At 38.7% G+C, this 19,668-nt stretch overlaps 2 protein-coding genes across 4 annotated transcripts in view; one reads left to right on the top strand and one right to left on the bottom strand.

Moving 5' to 3' along the window:
- The window catches only part of ano10a (anoctamin 10a), a 52,668-nt gene extending 46,431 nt beyond the window's left edge, over positions 1–6,237 (bottom strand). The window contains exons 1-5 of one of the 2 annotated variants that reach the window (XM_084358696.1): positions 6,174–6,237; positions 4,016–4,083; positions 2,411–2,563; positions 2,119–2,316; positions 1,584–1,718 (exon numbers count right to left, since the gene is read on the bottom strand). In XM_084358696.1, coding sequence (XP_084214822.1) covers positions 1,584–1,718; positions 2,119–2,316; positions 2,411–2,563; positions 4,016–4,025 — 496 coding nt within the window. In that variant the 5' untranslated portion in view covers positions 4,026–4,083; positions 6,174–6,237. Of the gene's footprint in view, positions 1–1,583; positions 1,719–2,118; positions 2,317–2,410; positions 2,564–4,015; positions 4,084–6,161 lie in introns of both variants that reach the window. The other variant, XM_084358695.1, reaches the window with a different exon arrangement.
- Positions 6,238–6,359: 122 nt separating this feature from the next.
- On the top strand, positions 6,360–18,138 carry abhd5a (abhydrolase domain containing 5, lysophosphatidic acid acyltransferase a). 2 transcript variants are annotated; one of them, XM_084356300.1, is made up of 9 exons: positions 6,360–6,414; positions 6,493–6,559; positions 7,019–7,099; positions 8,920–9,005; positions 9,697–10,072; positions 13,813–13,967; positions 15,360–15,471; positions 15,651–15,837; positions 17,138–18,138. In XM_084356300.1, the coding sequence occupies exons 2-9, from the start codon at positions 6,528–6,530 to the stop codon at positions 17,225–17,227; spliced, it is 1,119 nt and encodes a 372-aa protein (XP_084212426.1). In that variant the 5' UTR covers positions 6,360–6,414; positions 6,493–6,527; the 3' UTR covers positions 17,228–18,138. The 2 variants fall into 2 exon arrangements, with proteins under 2 accessions (XP_084212426.1, XP_084212427.1); XM_084356301.1 differs by having other exon boundaries at positions 6,365–6,414; positions 6,498–6,559.
- The last annotated feature ends 1,530 nt before the right edge of the window (positions 18,139–19,668 follow it).

The raw sequence follows: 19,668 nt of genomic DNA, 5'->3' as shown, positions 1-19,668 counted from the left end.
AGCTTCTTTCCCCTAGACAAAATGCAACTGAACAGCAGATTACTGGTTGCTCCTTATATGCAGGGTTAACTCAGCCCTGCAATCAACCCTTTTTACCACAGCTGAGTTGGCCGAAATTGGCTAATAACCACTCAGCATTAACAGTTTCACAAGAATTTACACAAAAGGTATCTAGACAAGATTAAACATTTCAACTAACCCTCCTCACAGAATGCCTAAACACTGGATCTACAATTACATTCCAACTCACCAGCAACAAGATAACATGCACCTTCTTTCCCCTAGACAAAATGTTCCCTCCCAGACAGCTTAACAACCATTCACACCTGGGCTCACCCAGCCCTAGCAACCCACATGAAGGACAGTTGGATCAATGACCCACAAGTGGCCCTAACGACTCTAAGGACACATCCACACAGAGTTTAAAAGCCTGCAACTCCCCTCCAGTTAGTAAGAACTGAAGAAGCCTCTTGGATGAAAGGTGAAACGTCTTCAAGAAACTGAAACAAGTCCAGTTGCCTACCATACAACACTCAGAATTATAATCCTCTCAGTTCAGAAACTGGAATTAGGATATTTGGCATTTTTGCTCAATAAATAAGTTAGTTGATAATTGATGATCATAATGGTTGCCAATGAACTTTCTGTCAGTCAATTATCTGACTGAAATCTCCCATAATGGTAAATGAAACCAACATAGATGTACTGCACTGTATATACTGTGATTAAACATTTTCTAGAAGAATCATTTAAAGGTGACATATTATGCTCATTTCTGCTTGTTGACATGGTTCCTTGATGTCTAAATGAAATGATAGTAACATGCTTTGGTCAAAAAAACCGAATGATTGAGCACAGCAGGGTTCTGCGTGCGCCGCCCACTTCTTCCTGCCGGGCGGAAGACGTGAGGACGGCATCGCGTGACCAAGGCAACGAGCAACACACAGCAATTTCAATAAAGTTGAGAAAAAAAACAAAAAAAACAACGAGCAATACACAGCGCGACGCAGCTTTTCTGTGTCCATGTCTGCATATAACTGATAGTAGCACAGCAGACATGTAGCAGGTAACCCCTGTCTCCAGTTCCAAAACAAAGTAGTGATTGCTTTACTGCAGATAACGTTTTGGTACTCTCAGGTCTGGTCTCTCATGCCAGCAGCTAACGCTAACGCTACGGCTAACGCTACACACATATTACATGTATACCAACACACAGGAAAACGGTCAGAGGACAGTCTCCCAGAGCCATGACATCTGCCAAACTACAGCAGCTCCTCAGGCTGTCACACAGTCAGCAGTGCATTAAGACAAGACACTCTTCTAGCAGAACATGCTAATGAATTAACGTAGCTCACTGGCCGTGAATAACAGAGACCAGTTCATACCGTTTTTGCTTGAAAGATGATTGAAATGATTCATAGATTATCAAAAAGTTAGCAAAATCAATTTTACTAATTGTTGCAGCTGTGGCAGTGAGTTAAATACAGACCACTTAAATTACAGACACATCAAAGAAATGTCACTAAACTGATCAGACTAATTGAATTTCAAAGTGACAGAGTGAGAGGTGGATAGACACTTACTGATAGATTTCCCAGGGTACAGCCTGACCTGGGTGTGTCCTGGTACATGAGTCTCATCTTTGGCTCTTAATGTGTCCAGCTCATGTTTAATGATGTACTGGCACTCAGCCATACTGAGGAAGCCGTCCCCATCCCCTAGAGACACAGAGCAGAGCAGACACAAACAGAAAATATACAGCAGTGACATTCACAACAAAGGCATGTTAACCACCTCAGAGTCTGTGAGGCAATTGATTTAGAACTGTGACCAATACTGCACTCAATTAAAACAACAATAGTCTGTTCTGACACTACAATTAATTTTCTGCTGCCTTTTGATTTTGGAGCAAACTGAGATCCATGGAGTTATGATAGAACCAGCTACATACTGAAACAGTTTCAATGTTGATTTGTGTCTCTCTATGCATATTATTTGGTTGCAAGTGGGTCATTGCCCCATAATGGCAAGATCAGCCACTGTTTTTTGCAACACATTTTTGTTGAAAAATACATTTTCACAAGACAAACAGCAGCACAGCCTTCTTCTGGACCTTACCTTTAAAGTCTTTGAAGTTGTGTTTGTTGGCACAGGTGAAGCCTCTCATGGATCCATCATTGAATTCTTTGAAGAGGCCCACCTCCTCAGCACCAGAGAGCAGCCTCTGCCTCGTAGCCCCCACTAGGAACATGTTGGGGTTTTCCTTCTCATGAGTCCCGACTCCAGGGCCCAGCTGCTCCACCAGCAGCTGAGCACCTGGGAGAAATGCTAGGAATTAATATCACTGAATGGTATAACACACAGTCGAAATAAATCTTTGAGTTGAGTGGATCAACTTTAACATCCACACCTCCATTCTGTTGTTGGTCTCTTATCCTGCTCAGTAGCCATGCAATGGCTTCCTCCTTGGTATCTGCGGCCAGCTCCACCACCACCAGAGGAGTGAACCTGGTGTCACTGCTGTCTAATGAGCCCTGCAGCATCTTCCCCTCTCCCAGGGCACCTGCACCACAGATGAAAGAGATATTGATACCTGAGGAAATTTTCTGTGCTGCTATTTAGGGGGGAAGAGAGGATTTTACATATAATTTATATCTATAATCTATATGATAATTAATAACAAAACATTTTATTTAATATATTACATAAGTTAAATTAGAAAAGTTTAAATTGTAGTTTAAGATTATTCACAAACCAGATGAACAAAATCCCCAAATCCACTTCCACATTTCTCATCTGTGAAACTTTGTTTCAACAAATTTTGGGAAAGATCCCCTACACAAATGTATTATGGCATAGAAAAAAATATTTAATATGTGTCTGACATGTTTGTTGTAGATACAAAGTATAATTACAAGGTTAACATCCTTAAAAAGGCACCTACTCCTTCTCCGTCATGAAAAATTCCAAAATATATCAATATGCAAATATTTTTCATTTTCACAAGTTTGATGTAAAATTTCACTTAAAAAAGAACATAAAGTCATTATCTATTCATCCCCATGCTGATGGAAAGTCAAGTGAAGTTTTGTAGTCCACAAAACATTTCTGGAACTTCACAACAAAACAGTGTTGCAGTAACCAAAAATTACATAAAATGTTTTTTGGACTATGACACTTCACCTGACTTTCCATTGCAATGGGGGTTAGCAGATAATGCCTGAATCTTCCTTTTTGGGTGAACTTATTAAGTGCTGGACACAAGATGTCTCCTACATTGTAAAGACCATTTTCAGTGTATGTGTACTGGAGGCTTCAGGTTTCCACATCACACTTGTGTATGATGAATATTGAACACAAATAATGCTTGTAGGCCTGCCTCTTAAAATCAGATTTTTCAGTGAGTACAGACAAAATTTACCCTTTGAGCAAAGCAAGTGAAAACCTTCTAGTGTCAAAACTCTGCACATACATCATTCTACACAGTGGAGCTCAAACATCCAAGTATAGGAACTAGAAGAAAAACACATTTCTGACTGGAGGGGGACCCACATGAAGAGAATCAAAAGACACATTTGCCCAGCACAGGGAAAGATCGCAGTCATCAGGACAAAGTCAAAGTAAATATTCAGGAACTCTCATTGACAGGCTTACACAAGGTGTGTCAAGAGCTGCTCCACCTAAGTATGCACAGTGTACGCAATAAAATAATCTTATTATCACCAGTGCACGCCTTAGGTTACTACTATGATATATATTCACATGGTGAATGAATTTATTCCACATCCATAGATTGTTGGGGCTGTGTTATGGAGAACACATATAGCCTACTGACGGAAACGGAAACAGCTGATCCACACACACACACACACACACACACACACACACACACACACACACACAGACAGACATACAGACAGACAGACAGACAGACAGACAGACAACTTGTGTGTGTTATCAGGAATTAATGGTAAAGTAGTTGTGTGTGTATTGGGGCAGCTCGGTCAGTACTCACCCCGATCCATGTGTGTAGGAAACAGCTCTGTTCCAGCCTTGGGGCGGGAGCCGGCCTGTCCTGCTGATCTGTGAATGGTCAGATTAGATTTTGATAGACATATCTACGTAGTCTGACAGACGAGGCAGACGGACAGCTGCTGCGCCTGTTTGACTTGAGTTATGCTCCAAGTCACGAAGCAGCACAGCAAACTTCAGCTGTCACACCCACCAATGTTACAGTCCTATTCCGTCACTGCTGTGGACATGAATCACTGCAGCCTCGTGCTCGATATTACTTTAGCAACGATGCCAACTTTACTAAATAAAATCTTTGTTTGTTCATATGTGGTTCCACAAACATCCACAAACTGGGTCATTCTGCCTTTTAGAGACTAATGCAAGTATTTTAAAGGTGCAATTTGTAGTTTTGGGGAAGAACAGACATTCTTCTTCTTTTAATCAGAGGAGGAAGGTCTTCACTGACTGATTTTGTATGCCTAAAAACAAATTATACATAAACGAACTCTCTTTTTCATGACTGAATGAAGTGAATAAACAAACTGACCTTAAAGGAGAATACAATTTGATGCTGTTTTACTTTGGTTATATTTGCTGGACCCTGCCAGCTTTCTAGCTTCAAACAGTGTTCTAGGGACCGTATTTTCCCCTGAGAACAGCTTGTTTGTCCAATAAGGGAAAACATGAATATTTCTGAGTTTGTATTGTTACCTCATTAAGATTGTAAATATCAAAACTGAGTTTTAATTTTTTCTCCAAAGCTATATAGTGCCCCTTTAAGTAGCCAGTTGTAAGACCAATAAGTGAATTTCTGACGCATATTTGCATAATCTTTTCTCAACCTCATGTCATTACTTTGTGAAGCTTTAAGGCACATACATTTGTAACCACAATTGTAAAACTGATATTTCAAAAGTTATCACCTATCCTAAAACCTCATTCTAAAACTGTATATCGTTTTAGACACCACACATAGTCCGTCATACTATTTCTTTAAATGTTTATATTGCAGATTAAAACAAACATATTCAGGGTTTCCGTCAGATCTGCGAGCAAGTACTGTCAAGATATCCTTACACTTCTATAAACTGCATCACAGAAAGACAGATGCATGCATGGATGGACAAATCAACATTGCTGCTAGAGGGGCAAAAAATAATTGCCGATACCAAAAAGAACTACATATAAAACTTGATACTTTGTGTTGTGTACTACTATATTCCTTAAGGCCCTCCAGACCAATAGTCTACATTAACAGGTGTTTTCACTTGATTATCCTAATTAGATCTCTTCTAAGGACTAAGTGGGCATGTGCAGGCTTCGTGATCAAAGACCTGAGAAAACTTCCTTTATCAATATCATTAATACATGTTTGGTGACATTTAATAATTCTCACCATAGCTTTTAGCTTAAGTGTCATTGTTAAGTGCCATAGTTTTAGCTTAAGTGTCATTGTATAACATGCAAACTCCCAGTTTACAGTAGTTCTTGTTTACCTGAATAGAGACACTAATTCTGAGTTGTGTATTAACTTACACTCTCTCACCTTTGGCAATAGATTTACATGTTTTGTTTCGCTCTTTGATAATGACATCAGCTTTACAGAAAAAACAGAGACAATTTAACCAAGATGTGATATGTTCAAGAAAGAAAATCTTATCACTGGCTCAGGGACAGTCAAACAGCTGCAAAGGCATCAGAATGAATTTTACAACAACTGTATGTAAAGAGGCAACATGAGCAATATGCCCATGACTCCTTTCATCTGCTCTCTGGTCAGCAATTTTAAAAACACTTGGCATTACAATAATTTTGTCAATCTTTCTTTTGAGCCTCCCTGTAAACCATGTCATTGTAACAAATAGATATGGTTTATTTTAGGCAGACAGTCACGCCTTCTAACTGTTTTACTGACACATTTCTAGATACTGAAAGGCCATAAATGACTTAGGGTTTTAACTAAACACTTTTACAGTGTAACATTTTTAATGCCTTGCTGCTATGACTCATGGGACAGCGTTTGTTTTAGAAATGCAACATTTTAGTGTATACCTAAAGCTGTCAGCGCAAACAAAATAAGTTTGTGTAACGTTTATTATGCGCAAAATATTGCAAAAAAGAGCTAATGATGTCACTAAGCTACTTACCAAAGCTCTTACCTCTTTTACTGAGCTGCAATGTTTAGGTATTTGAGAGAAAAGCTACTTCCGCTGTGTCGCGCTCTGTCAGCTGGATGCGCTTGTTTTGTGTCACCTAGAAACGCTGCGTTAAGGGTGGACGAAGCGTCATTGACGTGCCTGCTGACTTCAGATTTAAAGACACCGCCCGGTGAAGTTATCCCAAACAACAAATCAAATGTCCACAGACACAGTGAACGTACGTCATCGTCTCCACGTGACGGTGAGTAGTCTCGGAAGGGGCAGTAATAGGTCCATGGTTTACCTGCATTCTTTGTAAACTCTTCTCTTTTTCAATAAGAAAAGTGAAAAAAGTATCAGACGGGGTGTTGAAGTATGGCCGAGCAAGTGGTAATAGCGAACGAAGGGTGAGTATTCACACTAACCCACTTCACCTTTCTATTTGTGTATGTGCACAGTAATACAAACGATATTCAATAAGTTATTTTTGTTGGCATTACAACGTCACTGTATAATTCTGTGTAACACGGGAGACTACCTGCATGTTGTCGTCATTACCTGAACATGTCAATATGTTGAGCCTGTTAAACATTAAAAGAGTCAAACACTACCGGGAAGTTTAGGTAAACACGCATATCATCATGATGTCCAGAGGTTTTTACATGACACTGAAGGAGAAGCATGTGGTCAGATAGAACAGGTTTTTGTTTTTGTTTTTGTTTTTTTGCTCTTCCTGTGTTCTACAGGGAACTGGGGTAACGAACTGTGTAAACAGAGAACAACAACTCTGTTCAGTGTCAGTTGCTGTTCCCCCCCCATCACCCACTTTTTCTTTTTCTTTTTTTTCCATTTTGTTCTTGCTTCAGGATTGTTCAGAGGCTGCTGTCAGTTGTTGGGGTCCCTAGTCTGGTCAGCAGTGTGTGGGGCTACGTGGACACCACAATAAGGTAAGTCTGTTCTCTGACTGGAAGCAGAAACCTGTAGGCCTGTGGTGTGCCCCACACTGTAAACAATACTGTATAACATGCCGCCTTGTTTCACATAGCCTTAATCTGAAATTCCCTCTGCTCTCAAAAATGTTTCAACTTCACTGGCAGAATGATTAATGTGCAAAGTTTAACACTAGAAGGCTGTTTTCTCATTAAACTGCTGAAAGGGGAATGTTTCTCTGTGCTAAGTTTAACACATATACAGTACATACAAGTAGATTTTGTGTGTGGTCAACTGTTTTAAATTTGATAATATTTATGATACAATGTTACTTTTTAGTCCCCTGAGAGAAGTTTTTCTTGGGCTCAGTGTTGCTGCATTAGACATTTTTAAAACCACAATTGGTATTTAATTTAATGATGATGTACATACATTATATGTATGTGCAAGTGCCAATAAAATAAAACAAACAAATAGACAAATACAACACATTAAACAACTTTACACAACATTGCACCTGGCAACATATTTTACTCTAGAGCAGTATTGCACAAAACAACATGTTGCACTGTATAGAAGCATTGCATAGAATAACATACAACATGCAAACATATTTGCTCATTTATAGATTCTGTACTAATTTGTGAGAACAAAAACAAACACACAAATTATTGTTCTACATCAAACATTTTTATAATTCTTAAAATATGTCTGATGGAGATGGTGCTGTCAAATCCTACTGTGTCATACTAAAAAGTGTTTCTAATATTTTGTTCCTCTCATTATTATGAATGAGGGTAGACAAGATATTAAAAATGCCTGTCAACTGATAGGTGTAATGATTTTTATGGCAAATCTAAAACACAGACACAATTCCATACAAAAATAACAATTATCTTGTAGGTGTCAACTAATGATTAAACATTATTAGTTAGTGTATTGGCCAGCAAGCCAATACACTAATAACAAAGGATAATTTTGCTGAACTTGGCTGTTTTTCATTGACTTCTGAGTAATGGTACAGGTGAGTTCATGTCAATTAGATGATGTATTTGAAGTTAACCTTTCATCAGTGATGCAGATCCAGTAATCATCCTAGAGAACTGATATAATGATTAGGAGGATATGGGTGTGTGTCTGAAAGTTGGAATAAGAGTTTATGCGGCTTGGACTGAAAATATACCAGAGGTATACCACGTGGAGCAAACTACCGGTAATTTGACAAAAGTCAATGAACTGGAGAGAAGGGAGTCATGTATAAGGAATGTCGTAATCTGGTGGCTTTCCTGGTTGAACTTCTGCTATTTCTTCATTTGTTTCCTCTGTAGAGACTTTATGTTGACATCTCCACACATTGTCACCCAGGAGTTTCACAATTCTGCAGCCTGATGATCTTAAGAAGCACATTCTGTTGAAAATGAAGTATTTTATCTGACTTATTTCCTCAGATAGAGATTAAACAAAATAACCAAAAGACAAATTTGATCATCATTGTTTTTGTTACCGTTTTAATGTTCTGTCCCATAAACCACACTGCACCAACAGAGCCTGCTTTTGTATTGTACTGTATTGTATTTATACACAGTGAACCACACTAAGCAGCTGATGCAGAGTTAATGAGACATGATGCTGTGAGACAAAATGCCAACATTCAGTCCTGATGCTGCCATATGCTAATATACTTTTTAACTTGAACCTTGTGCTGTTTTATTTTTTCTGACTCTCAAAATCCTATAAGCAACATCCCACATTACAGTGACACCATGCCCCATCTCCAGTTCATTAAGATGAAACTCAGAAACACGTTGATTAAAGCTGACCTCTTTTGTCTGTGTAGGTGGGCCTGGATCCCCAGATGGCTGCCATCATGGTGTCCAACCTCTCAGATCCAGCTGCAGACTGCAGAGGACAAGATGCTGCGATGTAAGGATCAGCCCCTCCTACTTTTAGTTTCCACATACTGTATGACTGTGATCAGTCACACAGTGTATGATACTTCATTTCTGCTGTATACTATTTTTTGTCACAGTCCAGTCAGTGTAATTCCACAGAGGGCACCTTGTCACACAATTTGGCCTGCTGCCCCCAAGCTCATCATCCTTGGCCCAAAAGAGACACTGAACATATCAAGAAATGCCCTGAGATAATCTACTCCCTATGGCAGTGGTTTCCAGTTATTTTCTGTAAGGCCCCCCTTTTGTAGATCACAACATTTTCAAGTCCCCCACATACACATGCTTTGCTTGTAAACTCCTTTGAAAATGTATTTTAAATATTTTCTGTAATTAATACAGAATGCAACTTCAGTGTAACGTCTTACCAAAAAACTTAGTAAGCAAAAAGTCACCTTTACAGTGTAAGCATTACTGTCTTTGTTTTGGTAGTTGTGACATTTTGTGTCTGTGTTACATTTAGCTAGGAGTCCTGTCACAAAGTTGTCCATGTATTTCCTAGCAGTATAGACCCGTTCCTTCCTTATTACAGAGGCATCACTATTAAATTGAGACTGTTTCATAACAAGTTTCTTGTAGCACATTTAAAAGAAATAATCACAAAATTCTTTCCTTTAATTTTCTACATGTATGGTTTTCTTTGCCCTTTCCTTTCATTTCAGGTGTAGACAGCACTTTCTTCAAACAGTACATCCCCATTTCCAATGGCAACCAGCTGTGGACCCTGACCTTCTGCAGTGAACATGTCAAAGCCAAAACCCCCTTGGTCCTGCTCCATGGGTTCGGAGGCGGTGTGGGCCTTTGGGCCCAGAACCTGGATGCTCTCTCCCAGCGTCGCCCTGTTTTCGCCAAAGACCTTCTAGGCTTCGGACAGAGCAGCAGGCATCAATTCTCCACAGATGCTCAGAAGGCAGAGAACCAGTTTGTGGAGTCTATAGAGCAGTGGAGGGCTAAAGTGGGTTTGGAGTCCATGATACTGCTGGGACACAACCTGGGAGGATATCTGGCAGTGTCATACTCGATTAAATATCCAGGCAGGTGGGTGAAGATTATGTGGTTTGTCTTATCTTACTGTAGGGTTGTGTTGTTTTTAATTTAAAAGGGATCTTTTATCCTTTGGTGCTGATCTTGATGATATGAGCTGTATTTAGTGTGATATACCAAGGGTACAGAAACAGTCAGGAAGTATGGATTTTGTTCAGTATGAAATATTCAGCAATTAAGACCTTTTACTGACCCTGAGAGGTGGAGGATGATGGACGTACAGTCATGGTTGAAAGTTTACATACACTTGTAAAGAACATGTATATCATGGCAGTCTTCAGTTCCAATTATTTCTACAGCTCTCAATTTTCTGTGATGGAATGAGTGGAACACATACTACTTCTTCACAAAAAACATTCATGAAGTTTGGTTCAATCGTGAATTTATTATAGGTCTTCTGAAAATGTGACCAAATCTGCTGGGTCAAAAATATACATACAGCAACTTGAACAATCAATTTTAGTGATTATAGAAAGTTGTTTCAATCTAATTTGCTTTGTAACATGGCCTCTTAACTTCCTCCTCGTGATTATGATCGATAATGGCTGATGACTTTTCTGGGCCCATTTTAATAGGGCTTGTTTGATACAGACTCAGCCACAAACACTACAATGGGAAAGTCTATTTTTTTTTTTTAAAAAGAAGAATCTTTATTGTCAGTTATCTTTACATGGAACATGCAAACACACCCGAAATTAGTCCTCTGCATTTAACCCATCACTAGCTACACATAGCAAGTGCACACACTGCAGACTAGGAGCAGTGGGCTGCCGTGTCAGGCGCCCGGGGAGCACATGGGGGTGTTGGTGCCTTGCTCAAGGGCACCTTGGCAGTAACCCAGGAAGTGAACTGGCACCTCTTCAGCTACCAGTCCACTTCCATATTGTGGTCTGTAGCTGGACTTGAGCCGGCCACCCTCCGGTCCCCAAGCCAAGTCTCTACTGACTGAGCCACTGCCGCCTTTCCCTGCTCAGCTCAGCTCCAAACAGCAGACAGATACAGTTAGAGATTCGCTGTTGAACACAGTGGAGCATTTAGCAGCTGAAGAGACAGATAATTCCCTCAGGAGGTGGTGGAAACCAGAAACAGAGCTACAAGAGTGAAGAGTGAATATTGGACTTAAATGTATCAGATGACCAGAAACACAATTAGAAACTCGAATAAATGATAATGTTTCTCTGTAACTGCTGGATGTGAAGATTAGCTTGAGAATAAGCAAGTAAGTAGGGAGTGTAAGTGGACCTTCAGTGAGGATTGTTTTGTCCCAAGTATTAATGAACCAGAATATGGTTTAACCATGATTGTTGTAGACACAGAAGAAAGAAGCAGACTCTGCCCAGAAGGAGAAAATGACAGAATCGAACAGTATTTTGTATAATGATTGTGCCCTTTCAGTGTTAACATGACCATAGCAGAACATGTACAGGATATAGTTGTAGCAGTGTGCCTGTAGGTGCTGGCAGCCTGTCTCCTCCCACGAGACTTTATCTCTCCTGAATAATCTCCTCTCGCTGCATCTCGAGCTCCCAGCTTCTAGCAGGCCCACCCCAAGGGACGTCTGATAAAACATCCTCAATCTCTTATCACCATCCTTCATCATTAATGCTCAAAAAAGTTCCTCTTCCTGTCCTCTTATTGTTATCTCAGTGTTCCAAATAGTGTTCTTCTTTAAGCTGAACTGTGTCTCATTGTTCCTGTTATGGCCTAAAGAGAAAGTTTGTAATACAACAGAATAGATTACAAAGTATAATACTGATTTACTTTGACTAAATACAATTTACTCAAGTACTGTACTTAAGTTCAATTTTGAGTTACTTTACTCAAGTTTTTTTCCATTTTCTTCTACTTTATATTTCCTCTCTACTACATTTATTTGATAACTTTAGATACTAGTTCAGTCCCAAAGAAGTGCATTTTTAAATTAACTTATTTTATCGGCAATCGAACACAAAAAACACTAATATCAGCAAAAATGCTAAATATCGGCCTCAATAATTGGTCTTTCCCTAGTTATGATCACACTGTGTTCAGCAGAGGATTTGTTCAGATCTAGGAGCACGGCAACATCAATGAAACAAAGTCAGACAGGGCAAGAAACAGAAGTCAGGTCATCACACAGATTGTAAACAAACCAACAGTTCAGCCAAACTATATACACAACTGTATTTGCGGGTAAAACTGAAAATAACCATGCAGGAGAATTGTGTGAAAAGGTACAGTTTGACAGTGTTGAACCAGGAAGTCTGACTGTAACCTGTAAAAAACAAACAGTTTGTATGTTTGGATAACCTGGGGGCTTGTTTAAGACCCATTTAATCATTAATACCAGAAGCCTGCTATCACATTTTCCCGTAATTTAAAGGTGAATTAAGCTTTTGAAGCAGTCGAATAAGCTTAAAAAAACAAGTTTGACATATTGTTAAGTTATTGCTGTGAACATGTTTACAAAATAGTTGTCCATTTCTACATGATAGAAAACACATATATTTGAAGTGCTGTTGGTAGCTACCTTTGTCTTTTCACCATTTGGTGCTGGTTATTTTTTTAACTTTATCTTTTTTTGTTGTTAATGAGAGTTATTTGAGGTTCAGGAAACCAAAAAGTAATTAAAGAAGCTCAGAAGCTCCATAGTTACGGGATACTGCAGAGTTTGTGATAATTTTCTTTGGTTTTGTCATCAAGTATATTTCATCCATTGTTATTGTGAAATATTGATTAGAGCAGAGCAGCAAATAATACGTTTGTCCCTGATTAAAAAGAAAATGAGTTTGTTTTTACAACCTGTGCTTTATTTTCTTGGTTTTGGCAACTTTTCCCATTGGTTAATACTGTAAAATCTTTCACTTACCAGACTAATTGTAAAGATACAATATTGTGGCACCTCCACTCTCTGCATCTACGAGGTCCATCAGGGCAGCAACACAAAAGATAAGACAGGTTATAAACAATAAACAATTCCCTTAATTTTAACTGTCATATCAGAAAAAATATCATAATAGTAAATGATAGGTATATACATACACTAGTTTGCATTTTGACCCATTATATATATGTATATACATACACATATACATACATATATTTATATGTATACATGTATATATATATTTATATATATATATATGTGTGTGTATATACACACAAGACATAAACAACTTTACTGCAAAATCTAAAAGGTTGTGATGCAAGAGATATTTTCAGGTAAGCATTAAGTAGCAAATCAAAAAATTAAACAAATCTAATATTTAATTATGATCATAATCGTTTTGGGAAAGCATTTTTGCTTTCCTGCTGAGAGTTAGTTGAGAAGGCTGATACCACACTCATGTCTGATGATAATAATGAAGCTGGAGACAGGACATTATTAGGGGACCATTAGCTGAGCATGCCCTCGATTTCTGGAGCCACAGTCAAAGAGACAACAAGCCTCCAAGAAGTCACTTTAGAGTTGTTGGTAGGGGGATTTTGTTAGCTTTGGACAGAGTTAAATTAGCTGCATCTCCCTTTCTTGCAAACTTCAGAGAAGTAGGATTGACATCATAGTGGTATCCATCCTCTTAGCTAACTCTCAGCATGAAAACAGCTAAACACATTTTCCAAATTATTGAACTATTCCTTTATATCATGTTCAGACATAATTGTCAGTTCTGTATAATCCATCTGACTAAACAAAACATTGAATAACCCACATCGCAGGTGAATGTGTATTTAATTTCTTGGTCTCTGACCTGCAGAGTAAAGCACATAGTGCTGGTGGAGCCCTGGGGTTTCCCTGAGTGTCCAGACACCGTAGAGGCAGACCGTCCCATCCCGGTATGGATCAAAGCCCTCGGTGCCATGTTCAGTCCCTTCAACCCCCTGGCTGGCCTGAGACTAGTCGGACCTCTGGGTAAGTCTGGGGTAAGAAGTTGGTAAAAGATGGCACATTACTACAGCAAAGACTCCCACAATCTGTTGTCATCAGTTACATTAGATTAAACTGGGTGGTTGCTACAGTACAACAAGATACAGTGAACAAAAACTGGGCAACAAGTAAGAGTAGAGAAAATAGAGTAGTATCACACACAATAGAACCGATCAATAAACTGCATATTTAAATGAGAATTATGAAAATATGGAATATGACTGCAGGGTATATAAACAGAAACGTACTGAGATAAAATGAATGTGAAATGTGAAAATACTAGCCATGATGAAATTGAATTTAAATTTGCTGATAGTAATGTTAAATCAAGGTTCTGTAAAGAAAAAATAGGGAGGGCTAAATGGGTTTGGTTACCTTATTTTTAAGGAATTCATCCAAAAGTAAAATGTTAATCATTATCTACTCACCCTCCTGCTGATTGAAAGTCAGGTGAAGTTTTGTAGTCCACAAAACTTAATGGCACTAAACAGCAAAACAGCATTGGAGCATTCTCCTTAACAACTCAAGTAGATCAGGATTTGTATTTAAATGCAAAACAAGTGAAAAAAATAAAAGAAAATGGTTCCATACAGGTCATCCAGTGTAGTCCAAGTCTCCAGAAGATCCCCAATATTTTTTAAAAGATGTTATTTACACCCTTGATGAGCGTTGCACACCCACTTCAGATGTGTTGAGCATGTTTCACGCTTTAAGCTTATCAGCTACTGTGAAGATTTTCCCTTTTAAAAGGGTGTAAATAACATATTTTCAAATCAGTTTAGATTCATGGGGCTTCCAGAGACTTGCCGCAGGATTATGCCGCATGAGCTGTATGGAACCATTTTATGTTGGTGTTTTTGGGTTGTTTTTCTAACAAGTCCCCATCTACTTCAGTTGTTTAGGAGAGCCGCAAAGCTGTTTGCTGTGAAGCTGCAAAAATGTTTTGTGGACTACGAACCTTCACCCACCTTTACATCAGCATAGGGGGGTAATGACTGAATTTTCATTTTTTGGTGAACTTATCCTTTAAGTTTTTTTCTAACTATTATGTTTAATTAATATACTAATTAAATCTATGGCGTTTTTCCAACAGCACCACGGCGAGTCAAACTGAGCCGCGGCAATTTTCTTTTCCATCACTAGTTTTACACTGTTGACTTTAGTCGAGCTGCGCCCGCGATGGCCCTGCTCCGGAGAAGGGCCAAGCTGCACCCGCCCTGCCTCGAAGCAGGCTCCAGTGACATCTCGCGATTGCGGCCAACCCGTAACAAGCAACCAACCCCAGCGCCCCCACCCGCATTATTTCTAATGTTTTGGCTCAAACTTTGTAGATAAGTTGGTTTTGACACTTGAGTGTCTCCTCTGTGGCACCTGCAGGCCCCACTCTGGTCCAGACTCTAAGACCTGACTTCAAGAGGAAGTTCTCGTCCATGTTCAGTGACAATACTGTGTCAGAGTACATCTACCACCTGAACGTGCAAAGCCCCAGGTCTGTCTCTGTTTCCCTGTTGAGCCTCATTACTGCAGGTTATCTTAATAACTGCAAAGAAAGCAATTTAGTAATTACCTTTGTTGCAGTCTTTTGAGAGGTTTACTACCAAATGTTATGCCTTGTTGTCAGCATTTGCTTCCCCATGTTGAGTAAATAGTTTTTCTGTATTGTCACAGTGGGGAAACCGCTTTCAAGAATTTGACTGGTCCCTACGGCTGGGCCAAGAGACCAATGCTACAGAGGATGGACCAGCTTCACCCTGAGATCCCCATTACCATCATCTATGGATCACGCTCCAGCATAGACAGCAACTCAGGCAACACCATTAAAGAGATGAGGCCAAACTCTCATGTGGAAATCATAGTAAGTTAATGACTTAGACAGCTGCCGGCAACTAAAAATAGCTAAACCACTAATGAACCACTATGCAAATGCTTCAAAACTCATGTTAAGTGGATTTTTTCAGCTTTTCAGTGGTATCATACGTATTGTTTGGGCATTCAGGGGCTCTGTAGTGATTGTTATCTCAATCTCTGACATATCTACATGGTCAATAAATTATATATATTAAATATAGTGTATTTAATTTTATTTTACTGATGAAAAAGACCAACTCTACCAGCAAGGTTGTGGTTATAATCTAACCAACTCATGAATCAATTGACTAATCAATTGAAATGTATAATATATTCCTTTGTACTTGTATTCATACTAGGTAATTGTATTCCCATTGTTTCCAGAAAATCCTTTTCCAGGTTTACTGGGAAAGATACGCCTTCTCCAAACCTCATTAATGCTTCCACAAAACTGTTATATCATGTATCATGTATCATGTATCATGTACTAAGACTGCAAATTGCCAATGTAACAGTTGTAACACTGAACTTTCTACATACCGTAGTTTATTCCAGTTACACTCTTGCTTTAATGAAAGTTTACACACCAAAAAAACGTTTTATAACTTCAGTTTTTCCTCCCTGCCACTGGACGCACTAATCAATCTAAAGTCGCATTAATTTGATAAGACTTAAAAGAACTAATATGTTCCCATGCAACCACTGGGACGTAGTCAGATGTAAACACGGGATCAAATAATTATATGCTTAGCATGGTGTTGATGTGTAGGCAGTGTAGGTTTAAAAGCAAATCTTCTTTTACTAATATGTAACATTACATAATTATTTACATTCTGTTTAAAAAAAAAAGTATTTATGCCCAGGCAGCCTGGTAAAATATTTATTATTTAATATACTATAATCGTGTCTTCACCTACTTACAATAAAGAAGTTGGTGTATAATTAATCTTTGCTGCAAACAAACTTTTCTACTCTCTTGTGATACATACTTCATAATTCTTCATAGATTAGTAATGTATTTTTATGCTTGTAAATGTTGTGTCATTATACACAGTCTCACTAGGGTGAAAAATAATTATGAGATCATAAAGGCTTATGAAACTAACAGAAGTGTTCTCTGTCCTGATTTGTGATAACTGTTTTTTACTAGAAATGGTTTAAAATTTAATATTTCTTTTATCTTTGTTTTGTAAAAGCACTAAAACAAAAACACAGTCCTCTTCATGATAAACTCTACTTTCTTTTATGGCTTCACTTTGTATATTGCCTCCTGTATTTAATCACCCGCTTCTCTCCCTGTTCTGCAGACGATCCGTGGAGCCGGACATTATGTATATGCTGACCAGCCAGAGGACTTCAACCACAGAGTTTTGCAAGTGTGTGATAAAGTGGACTGAAGCAGAGAAGAGTCTGGTTCCTGAGCTCTGGAGAAAAAGGGGAGCACAATAGCAGACATCACTACAGCAGCTAGTGTGGAGACACAGGATCTGTCCTCCTCACAGCAGGGATAAACAGTGTTTGAACATAAGAAATATTTAAAAGGAGCAGTTTTAGTCAACTTTTTAAACATGCGTCATGACAGGCTGCAGTTTCAGACATTATGTCACCTGACCAATGATTCAGTGAAATATTCTTAGAAGTTGATAAATACATGCTCTGTGCTGACATCAGTGATCCAAGTCCCCTTTTAAATGCTATTTACCAGCATTCCTACAATAATCAAATATAATGCCCTTTGGCCTGTATCACATGCTCCTTTTACATTACCACTGTGCAGCACACACATACAGGGAGTGATGCTGCAGCCTCTTGGTCGCTTGATTAAGGCATTAGTTATACTGACAGCGAGTTGTTTCTCTCAAAGGCAGTGAGGAAAGGAGGTTTTTTGTTTTCAAAATTCAAAAATTAAACTGAACACACAACACAAAGCCTCATTGTTAGTAACATTACATTATTGTATTTAAAGCTACAGCTAATAGCTTAGAATAGCTATAGTGGTCTAACACAAAATATATCAAGTTTTTCGTATAATTAAATTTTAGGAGAGTAATTTCCAACAGGATGTAATGATATAAGATTTAGCCATGCCTTAAATCATATCAATCTGTAATAAAATCAATGTGACCGCTTTCAAAAAGCTCAGTTACTGTGGCATGTGTTAGGTATTTCCTGTGCTGTCCTTGGCCTGTAGCTTGTGGTTTTACCACATGATTTTGATAAAGACCAGGGCCTCATTTACAATTTTTGTCTACGTACAAATGAAGAAATGTATGTACCCCATTAAATATTTTGATTCATAAAACCTGGAGTACGCCCAACAGTGTGCATTTTCCTTTTATAAATCTCAAATGAACTTGGAAATGTGCACACATGGATCAGCCTCTTATCCTGCCCTCTCCACGCCCACATTCAGCCATAGATGTTCAATGTAAAGACAATTATGAATGTTAATGCATAGAAGTGAGCTGCTGATCAATGGTTCTTGACTGTGAATCATGGCCACAACCGAGAGGAAGACAGGGGAAATGATTTGACACAGAAAACAAGGTGTTTGTGGGTGAGGTGGAGCTAATAAAACAAATGTAATTAATTCTTTCATTCACTAGTCGCAGTAAAAAGACCGTGCATCCATCATGCAGCATTATGCATGACTGTCACCATAGTTTTATATTTATATTTATTACTATAGATCAGACTGACCTCTTCACTTTGGAGGAAAGAAGAATTTGGCGACACCAATGGTGAGGTGGTGAATAGAAGCCAGGTTGTAGAATTAAAATGTGAGAGGTAGTATTCTACACATAATGTTGCATCTCTCACTTTATTTCACTTAATATCAAACGTTAATTATAGATTTACGTTATCATAAGCAATCAAACCAGCAGTGTTGTTTGTCCTTGCACTTGTAGTGAAGGATAACCATTTCATAAAAACTTGTCAGTTGTAAAAGATTAAAGCCAACTGAAATCTCAGATCAATATTTGATCAGCGCTGTCTAACCATCACATTTACCACCCCTGCAGCACAGCAGAGTGGACCGGACTGTTTGGAAAGCTTAGAAATTCAGGATTACATCAAATATCATTAAAGAATGAACACTGTGCATATATCACCAAGTATGATTTTAGTTTTCATATAGTTGTGTGTAAAATGGCTGCAGTGACTACCACTGTACTGTGGTGGTCACTGTGCAGCACACAGAGCACACTGGATACAGCACAGAGGCTGCCCCACACACTGCCTTGTCTGTAACATCACCGGTAGTTCCTAACCCACTGCACATATGGATTGTATTAATTATCAAAGCCTGGAAATAAACCCATCAAAAGCTCTTACACAATAACTCAGAGTTCACAGTAACTATACTTCAATAAATAAATTGTGTTCACGAATCAAACTTCCATTTTCAAAGGGTGAGGAAGACCGCCGATCACCGCGACCATTTTGGCAAGTCGACCAGTCAGTCTAATGTCTGTAAACATATAAATACTGCTGTGGCACTTAGTGCGTAGTGCTGAATGATGGATGCAGGGTCTTTACTGTCTCTGCACTGTGAGAAGACAACATGAATAAAAGAATAGCACGTTTTATCACCTCCACCTCACCCATAATAACCTTTTCTGTGTCAAAAAAACCCAAAATATTTTCTTAGTCTTCCTCTCTTTTGTGACCATGTCATTTTGTGACATTTTTGCATTGACTATTTATAGTTGAATGTAGATGTGGAGAGAGCGGGATAAGGGGCGGGTCCACATGTGCACATTTCCAAGTTGATTTGGGATTTATAAAAGGAAATTGCGCAATAGCAGGCATACTTACATTTCCTTGTTTGTAAGTA

Source organism: Pagrus pagrus, assembly GCF_965226575.1.
Source record: "Pagrus pagrus genome assembly, chromosome: 7".
In the NCBI taxonomy this organism is placed as follows: domain Eukaryota; kingdom Metazoa; phylum Chordata; class Actinopteri; order Spariformes; family Sparidae; genus Pagrus; species Pagrus pagrus.
The sequence above is the reverse complement of the archived record's forward strand: the minus strand, read 5'-3'. Positions and strand labels throughout refer to the sequence as shown.